This window comes from Hypomesus nipponensis, chromosome 25, assembly GCF_054491055.1.
Source record: "Hypomesus nipponensis isolate SF chromosome 25, ASM5449105v1, whole genome shotgun sequence".
Taxonomy (NCBI): domain Eukaryota; kingdom Metazoa; phylum Chordata; class Actinopteri; order Osmeriformes; family Osmeridae; genus Hypomesus; species Hypomesus nipponensis.
Genome location: NC_140385.1, coordinates 3,960,001 through 3,970,000, shown reverse-complemented (window position 1 = coordinate 3,970,000; position 10,000 = coordinate 3,960,001). Strand labels below are relative to the sequence as shown.

Genomic DNA, 10,000 nt, shown 5'->3' with positions numbered 1-10,000 from the left:
GTGGGAGGACCGCCCCTGCAAGGAGCCCCTCAACTTTCTGTGTTTCTCAGGTACAACCTTAACTGACGTTTCAGCAGGACCGTCTAACCCTAACACAAACTGAAGCTGTTGACAGCATAGGTTTGGGGGCGTACATTAGGTAGCAGAAACATACTGAAACGTCCCTGCCCATGGCAGAGCAGGAGATAGTGTTAGCAGATAGGTCCCTCCCTCATCCTGTGGTCAAACTCTAACATCTATCCCGACTGGTTCGCCATGACTGACATCTCTCCCGTCTGGTTCGCCATGACAGGCTCTAACGATGCAGGAGTCACCAGAGTTGGCTTCTACAGCAGCTACAGAAACTGACCACAGGGATGCGCTGTGCAGCAACGCAGCCGGAGAGAGACCTCCTGAGGTCACAATGGTGTGGTTTAACCAGCTGGTACTGATAACAGGTGCAGCGAAAGCGGACCTGCCGGGTTTCCTGTTTTAGAGCAGATTGTAAGATTTGTCGTTTTTATATCTATCTCCTCTACTTTGGGTCGGTAAATGACTTTAGGTCAGTGGACCAAACATAGTGTGTCTTTCAGACAACCACACGGTTGCTAAGAATGTATGTAATCCTGAATAAACCCAAATCTATCATCTTATCACTGTTTGTCGTAATTGTCTTGTGTATGTACCTGACTGACTGATCTACTGTTATGTTGTATTACCTTAATCTTAACAGATTTTTCCTTTAATAATCCTCAATTAAATAAATTACTCCAGAGATTCCGAGAATGCTGTAGTTTTGCAACTGGACTATTAGAGGTGACACGAAGATTTGCATGTTGTAAAAAACAAGACAAGTTTAAATACATGTGATCTTTTGAGAAGAATGTAGGGTTTGGTTTGGATAAAGACAAGGTAAAAAATATTTTCTTAGTACATTTACATGTATTCATTTAGCAGACGCTTTTATCCAAAGCGACTTCCAAGAGAGAGCTTTACAAAGTGCATAGGTCACTGATAATAACAACAATATAGCCCCAAAACATTGCGGGTAGCCAAAACATGAAGCACACCTTGTGAACAACCAAGCAGTTAAACAAGTTACAATTAAACAACATGAATCGCTATAAGTGCAAGTGTAGTTGTGGAAAAAGCAAGTAACAGAAAAATTAAAATATTTCACAGCGGGTACAACAATGTAGTAGGGTCCAGTCCCGTTCACCTCTCGGAAGGTCAGTACCAGGGTCTTGAATCTGATGCGGGTCGTGATGGGTAGCCAGTGGAGGGAGATGAAGAGCGGAGTAACATGGGAGCGCCTGGGTAGATTGTAGACTAGGCCGGCCGCTGCGTTCTGAATCCTCTGAAGAGGGCGGGTTGCACATGCTGGGAGACCGGCGAGCAGCGAGTTGCAGTAGTCCAACTTGGAGAGGACAAGGGCTTGGACAAGCAGCTGGGTGGAGTGCTCGGACAGGTATCTCCTGATCTTCCGGATGTTGTAGAGGGTAAATCTACACGACCGGGAGTAAGAATGAATACAAAACAAATTATAAAACTTTTTTTTAACTAGGTCATAATTTGTCTCCTAATCTCTATTTCTGAAAACAGTGAAATATGAACCAGTAAAGATATTGTTGAGGCTCAGGCCAAGACCCAACTGCAGACAGCGGAGGCAGGTATAATATGGAGGACCAAACCTGCCATATTTACAAATGAATGAATGAATAAATAAATGTCCACATCCATGCATTTAGACATAAATAAATGAATACATGTACTAATTAATGCACAATTGTCAATCAATATTACCTTATAATTTACATGTATTTATGTATTTATTTGTGTATTCATTTATTTATTCATTCATGTATTCATTCATTTATTAATTCATGTGTTCATTTATTTATTCATTCATTCATTTGTAAATATGACAGGTTTGGTCCTCCATAGTATAACAGGTAACAGTATTTTATGAATCCAAATCGACAGGCTGACTCAGGTGATGGACAGGCAGGGTTCGTTACACAGTGGATCCTTGATAAGACATAGACAAACTGCAGGCTGTACATTGTACATTGTGGTCAGAATGTAATGTAAGAATGTTCTACTGTGCATTCCATTGGGTGTTTATTGTTTAGTGTTGTGTTCTATTGCTCTTTTCGTGGTGCTTTCGACTGTGAATTCTATTTTGTGTTCTATTTCGTTTTGACTCTTGCTTCTGGGGTCACATATACTGTCTCTGTGCTCAGGGGAAGTCGGGGCTCTTGGGCCCCCAGGACTTGTTGGCCCCGAGGGACCTAAAGGAGAGAGAGGAGAGCCGGGCAGTGAGTTGTTTAGCACATTTTACACACACACACACACACACACACACACACACACACACACACACACACATGTAGACACACACATGTTGACACACACACACCTATTCAGAAAAGGTGGTAGTGAGATCTATTGAATATATATCTATTTAATTTGTTCATATAATGGATAACCATCTCAGGTTCAGTGAGCGACGCCAGTGACAACGCACATCTGCTCTCTGAGATCCAGCTGCTGAAGTCTAAAATGACCAGGCTTGAGATGGGTATGGTTGCCTTCCACAGGAACACACATGCTTACTGTTCATACAGACCAATGTAAACACGTAGCACAAGTATAAACAACAAACCGTTCAATCAGAGATGAGTCGTTGGGGTGAAAAAAACATTCCTATCTTTTCTCGGAAGCTTCCAGCTTCAGACTCTTCCAGAAAGGCGGCGACAAATACTTCTTCTCCAACGGCTTCTTGGCAAATTACGATGAAGGAGTGAAGTGCTGTAGCGACCTGGGCGCTGCGATAGCCATGCCGCGGGACGAGGAGGAGAACCGAGCACTCGATGCCAAATTCGTGGTCGGCTCAGATTTCGCGTTCATCGGAGCGAACGACAGACAATTAGACGGGGTTTTTGTGGATGTGGCCGGGCAGCCCCTTACATACTTTAACTGGGCTCCTACTCAGCCTAACGGACCTCCTAATAATGAGGATTGTGTTGTCATTACCAAATCAGGGGATTGGCATGACATCACCTGTGATGTCATACTTGTCATAGTTTGTGAAATGTAGAAGAGGAATCAACACACTAGACAGGTGCTGCTTCAATGCTTACACCATTAGTGCTTTAATAAATGCAACAATTAGATTTGAGAACAATATTGTTTTTCAACATGTAGGTTTGGTCATTAAAGTAATAACTTCGACAATCCTGTCCTCTTGAAATTGATGGTATGAAAAATAATCAATAAAATATAATATTTTGCTTGCTTTCCTTGCCTTGCTTCTTGCTTCTTAGGAAAATGTAATGTTTGGGTTTATCAAAAATCAAATACCAATTACAATTTTGAAAATCTGTAGCCCACATGCAGACTAAACTGATGTAGATACTTTTCTGCAAACATGTCCTTTTTGTGTCCTACAGACACATGACCTAATCTAACCCTCTACAGACACACACACACATGACCTAATCTAACCCTCTACAGACACACAGACACTTGACCTAATCTAACCCTCTACAGACACACAGACACTTGACCTAATCTAACCCTCTACAGACACACAGACACATGACCTAATCTAACCCTCTACAGACACACACACACATGACCTAATCTAACCCTCTACAGACACACAGACACATGACCTAATCTAACCCTCTACAGACACACAGACACATGACCTAATCTAACCCTCTACAGACACACAGACACTTGACCTAATCTAACCCTCTACAGACACACAGACACTTGACCTAATCTAACCCTCTACAGACACACAGACACATGACCTAATCTAACCCTCTACAGACACACGACCTAATCTAACCCTCTACAGACACACACACACATGACCTAATCTAAACCTCTACAGACACACACACACATGACCTAATCTAACCCTCTACAGACACACAGACACATGACCTAATCTAACCCTCTACAGACACACACACACATGACCTAATCTAACCCTCTACAGACACACAGACACTTGACCTAATCTAACCCTCTACAGACACACAGACACATGACCTAATCTAACCCTCTACAGACACACACACACATGACCTAATCTAACCCTCTACAGACACACAGACACATGACCTAATCTAACCCTCTACAGACACACACACACATGACCTAATCTAACCCTCTACAGACACACAGACACTTGACCTAATCTAACCCTCTACAGACACACACACACATGACCTAATCTAACCCTCTACAGACACACACACACATGACCTAATCTAACCCTCTACAGACACACACACACATGACCTAATCTAACCCTCTACAGACACACACACACATGACCTAATCTAACCCTCTACAGACACACACACACATGACCTAATCTAACCCTCTACAGACACACACACACATGACCTAATCTAACCCTCTAAAGACACACACACACATGACCTAATCTAACCCTCTACAGACACACACACACACATGACCTAATCTAACCCTCTACAGACACACACACACATGACCTAATCTAACCCTCTACAGACACACACACACATGACCTAATCTAACCCTCTACAGACACACACACACATGACCTAATCTAACCCTCTACAGACACACAGACACTTGACCTAATCTAACCCTCTACAGACACACAGACACATGACCTAATCTAACCCTCTACAGACACACAACCTAATCTAACCCTCTACAGACACACACACACATGACCTAATCTAACCCTCTACAGACACACACACACATGACTTAATCTAACCCTCTACAGACACACACACACATGACCTAATCTAACCCTCTACAGACACACACACACATGACCTAATCTAACCCTCTACAGACACACACACACATGACCTAATCTAACCCTCTACAGACACACAGACACTTGACCTAATCTAACCCTCTACAGACACACACACACATGACCTAATCTAACCCTCTACAGACACACACACACATGACCTAATCTAACCCTCTACAGACACACACACACATGACCTAATCTAACCCTCTACAGACACACACACACATGACCTAATCTAACCCTCTACAGACACACACACACATGACCTAATCTAACCCTCTACAGACACACACACACATGACCTAATCTAACCCTCTAAAGACACACACACACATGACCTAATCTAACCCTCTACAGACACACACACACATGACCTAATCTAACCCTCTACAGACACACACACACATGACCTAATCTAACCCTCTACAGACACACACACACATGACCTAATCTAACCCTCTACAGACACACAGACACATGACCTAATCTAACCCTCTACAGACACACACACACATGACCTAATCTAACCCTCTACAGACACACACACACATGACCTAATCTAACCCTCTACAGACACACACACACATGACCTAATCTAACCCTCTACAGACACACAGACACTTGACCTAATCTAACCCTCTACAGACACACACACACATGACCTAATCTAACCCTCTACAGACACACACACACATGACCTAATCTAACCCTCTACAGACACACACACACATGACCTAATCTAACCCTCTACAGACACACACACACATGACCTAATCTAACCCTCTACAGACACACACACACATGACCTAATCTAACCCTCTACAGACACACACACACATGACCTAATCTAACCCTCTAAAGACACACACACACATGACCTAATCTAACCCTCTACAGACACACACACACATGACCTAATCTAACCCTCTACAGACACACACACACATGACCTAATCTAACCCTCTACAGACACACACACACATGACCTAATCTAACCCTCTACAGACACACAGACACTTGACCTAATCTAACCCTCTACAGACACACACACACATGACCTAATCTAACCCTCTACAGACACACACACACATGACCTAATCTAACCCTCTACAGACACACACACACACATGACCTAATCTAACCCTCTACAGACACACACACACATGACCTAATCTAACCCTCTACAGACACACACACACATGACCTAATCTAACCCTCTACAGACACACACACACATGACCTAATCTAACCCTCTAAAGACACACACACACATGACCTAATCTAACCCTCTACAGACACACACACACATGACCTAATCTAACCCTCTACAGACACACACACACATGACCTAATTTAACCCTCTACAGACACACACACACATGACCTAATCTAACCCTCTACAGACACACAGACACTTGACCTAATCTAACCCTCTACAGACACACAGACACTTGACCTAATCTAACCCTCTACAGACACACGACCTAATCTAACCCTCTACAGACACACACACACATGACCTAATCTAACCCTCTACAGACACACACACACATGACCTAATCTAACCCTCTACAGACACACAGACACTTGACCTAATCTAACCCTCTACAGACACACAGACACTTGACCTAATCTAACCCTCTACAGACACACAGACACATGACCTAATCTAACCCTCTACAGACACACGACCTAATCTAACCCTCTACAGACACACACACACATGACCTAATCTAACCCTCTACAGACACACACACACATGACCTAATCTAACCCTCTACAGACACACAGACACTTGACCTAATCTAACCCTCTACAGACACACAGACACTTGACCTAATCTAACCCTCTACAGACACACGACCTAATCTAACCCTCTACAGACACACAGACTCACACCCTAAGGGCCCTCTATGCATCATGAGTACTGGATGAGGACTTTAATGTTCTTTATTGTATTCTGCTCCAAGCTTCTTGTTCTCCTCTCCTCCTCTTCTCCTCTCCTCCTCTTCTCCTCTCCTCCTCTTCTCCTCTTCCCTCTTCTCCTCTCCTCCTCTTCTCCTCTTCCCTCTTCTCCTCTCCTCCTCTTCTCCTCTTCCCTCTTCTCCTCTCCTCCTCTTCTCCTCTCCCCTCTTCTCCTCTCCTCCTCTTCTCCTCTCCCCTCTTCTCCTCTCCTCCTCTCTCCTATCCTCTCCTTTCACTTAACATGTACATTTGTTTTTCTAGATGGCCCCTCATACTTTCTTATTGGACACCATGGACGGTCTTTCAACACATCAAACATGTATTGTATTCTATGTTTATTGGTTATCTTTATTTCCAAATTCTCTAGGCGAGTGACGAAGATTACGGTTAGTCCATTGGCGTTTCCAATGACCATGACCACAAGGGGGCGCTTTGGCATTTAAGGACCGTGGAATGCGGACTACGTTGTTAGGTTGTCCTATAAATGTTCAAAGACAACATTTTGAGGCTACCGTACAGTTGAAAGTTGTTCCGCCTGTTTCTACAGCTCTAAAATCTTTACACTGTCTTTGACTTCATTATGTGGATCTTAGAAGCTTAAGTGTGTTTCATTATGAGTTTCAATAAAGTTGATTAAAAGTTGGGTTTAAGCCCATGATAGAAGCCAATAAAACGGAGAATGCGCTAAATGTCCGCAGATATAATTGTCTACAATAAAATTCAGAACGAATTCAATTACATTCAGGGTGGAGCAACAACGTTTCATTGTTTGTTCATTTATGATAGAGGGGAAAAAATGGAAAGTTTGAGTGGAGAGCGGTTGAGCGTGGCACTGTAGCGCTCTTGTTTGGGGTGGCGCTGGTTTGAGGGAGGGGTGTGGGAGTTTGGGACTGACAGTGGGAGAGACCGACAAGGAAAAAATGTTCAGTCAGAACGCCTGCAGTCAAGGGAAATAACCTCGAAGCGGAGAGCGGCGTAACCGACACCCGAACAAAACCCCTTCCCTTTTGTCTGTCTTGTCATATGTGAGTGAGACTAACGTATTCAGTAGCCAACTAACACAAACACGTTATTACGGTGAGGTGCCAGTTCACCCCTATGGCAGAAGTGATTTTGTAGCCGTTGAGAAAGTTATTTATCTTTGGATGTCTAGAGGAAACGGAGCCAGGAAAGGAGCTACCGAGCATGTAGGCATTCTCCACCCGCGCCATGGTAAGTCCCCTGGATAGCCGTTTGGCCACCAACCGTTTTTTTTTTTTGAAGAGTGTTGGAAACAAAACGGATATTGTTTATCGCTTACGCTTCTTTCAAGTTGCTGTCAGTTCAATTGATGTAGCCAATTGCGTCTTGTTCAAAAACAACAACGGACACATTCGACTCGACAAATTAGAAGGATACATTTTACTCAGTGCAAATGTTAACAAATGTTACTACCAAAATGAGCATTGGATCCCCCAACCTTCTTTTCCTTTACTTAAAGTAAGAGAACGGCTCCTAATATTGCGTTAATGCAGTTATCAGGAAATATTTCTAATATATTCTGAGGAGTAATGCTGCACACTCAGATTGCGTGTGGTTCCGTTGTTAATACGTTGAGTGTTTGTAAGCGTTGATCATGGCTTGCTAACAGTGTGTCTGACAGTTTGCATATATCTACAAGCATACACACACACACACACACACACAGACATACGAGACAGTCAAGAATACATCAACAGAGGGAGGAAAAGAGGGAGGAGGAGGGCAGACAGAGATGGAGATGGAGAGGGAGAGAGAGAGCTTAGATGCCAAAATTAGCCTTTTTCAGTGTTCCCCCTACTGTGTGGGACAGGGTGGAGCTGTTTGGCAGACAGACAGACAGACAGACAGAGAGAGAGAGAGAGAGAGAGAGAGAGAGAGAGAGAGAGAGAGAGAGAGAGAGAGAGAGAGAGAGAGAGAGAGAGAGAGAGAGAGAGAGAGAGAGAGAGAGAGAGAGAGAGAGAGAGAGAGAGGGATGGAAGAGGGGGATCTTGGTGAGTTTGGATGATGCCTCATTTTCCACATTGGGCCTGAAATAAAATGAGGGAACGAGAGAAAAAGAGAGAAAGAGAGAGAAAGAGAGAAAACAAGGGATGGCAGAAAATGTCTGGGAGGGAGAACATGAGAAGAGACCAATTCTTTTCTCAGTTTCAAAATAGGAACTTTTGGATAATCTGGACATAGTTAAGTAAACACAGCACACACAGACACTCACACACACACATACGAGCACACGCACACATGCATATGCCCCAGACTGGTGTCCAGTCATTTGGAAATCCTTTAGGGACTAGCTACCAGACACGAACAGTCTAGGGGACAGATCACTAGATCACTGCCTTGCAAGAATCCCAGAGGAGGAGGAGGGGGAAGAGAAGGAGGACCAGCATTGAAGAGGAGGAGGGGGAAGAGGAGGAAGAGGGAGGAAGAGGGAGGAGAAGCAGGAAGCGAGAGGAGAGACAAGGAGGAGGAGGGGGTATGGGGGTAGAAGCAGGGGGAGAGACTAGAGTTGACAGAGGAGGTGAGGAGGTGAGTTAGAGGAGGTGAGGAGGAAGTGAGGAGGAGGTAAACGTCCTCAGTGCCAGGGTCAGTCAGTTTCTCCTCATGGTTTGGGTTAGAAGAGAAGGAGGATTTAGAGGAGGAAATCACATCTTATAGACCCCCCCCCCACCCCCCTGTCTAGCTTTGTCTCTCTCTCCCTCTCTCTCTGTTTCTCTCCCTTCCTCTCTCTCCCTCTCTCTCTGTTTCTCTCCCTTCTTCTCTCTCCCTCTGTCTCTGTTTCTCTCCCTATCTCCCTCCCTCTCTCTCTTTCCCTCTCTCTGTTTCCCTCCCTTCCTCTGTCTCCCTGTCTCTCTGTTTCTCTCCCTATATCTCTCTCTCATGTTCTGGGTCATGTAGGCTACATCTGGTTTCTATCACTCTTCCTTCTATCCTGCTTCCCATCCCTCTCTCCCTGTAGTCAGGAGCTGTCTCACTCATACCCTCTCTATCTTTCTGTTCTCTCTCGCTCATTCTCTTCCCCATCTCTCTCTTTTGGTCTGAACATAGAGTACTATTAGATCTCAATCTTCTACCTCCTCTCTCTTGCTTTACCTCTCTCTTTCTCCCCACCCCTCCCCTTTTCCTCACTCTCTCTCTCCCCCTCTCTCTCTCCCTCTCTCCCTCCCTCTCCCTCCTCCCCTTACTGTCTGTCTGCCAAGC

At 44.3% G+C, this 10,000-nt stretch overlaps 1 protein-coding gene and 1 long non-coding RNA gene across 2 annotated transcripts in view; both read left to right on the top strand.

Moving 5' to 3' along the window:
* Nucleotides 1-609, top strand: part of LOC146221855 (uncharacterized) — a 1,290-nt gene extending 681 nt beyond the window's left edge. Inside the window, exons 2-3 of the long non-coding RNA XR_014746726.1 lie at nt 1-50; nt 293-609. The exon at nt 1-50 is cut by the window's left edge and continues 132 nt beyond it. This is a non-coding gene — a long non-coding RNA (uncharacterized LOC146221855). The remainder of the gene's footprint in view (nt 51-292) is intronic.
* A 7,112-nt stretch (nt 610-7,721) lies between these two features.
* arhgef40 (Rho guanine nucleotide exchange factor (GEF) 40) overlaps nt 7,722-10,000 on the top strand; it is a 22,555-nt gene continuing 20,276 nt past the window's right edge. The window contains 1 exon segment of the mRNA XM_084691274.1: nt 7,722-7,993. Coding sequence (XP_084547400.1) covers nt 7,991-7,993 — 3 coding nt within the window. The 5' untranslated portion in view covers nt 7,722-7,990.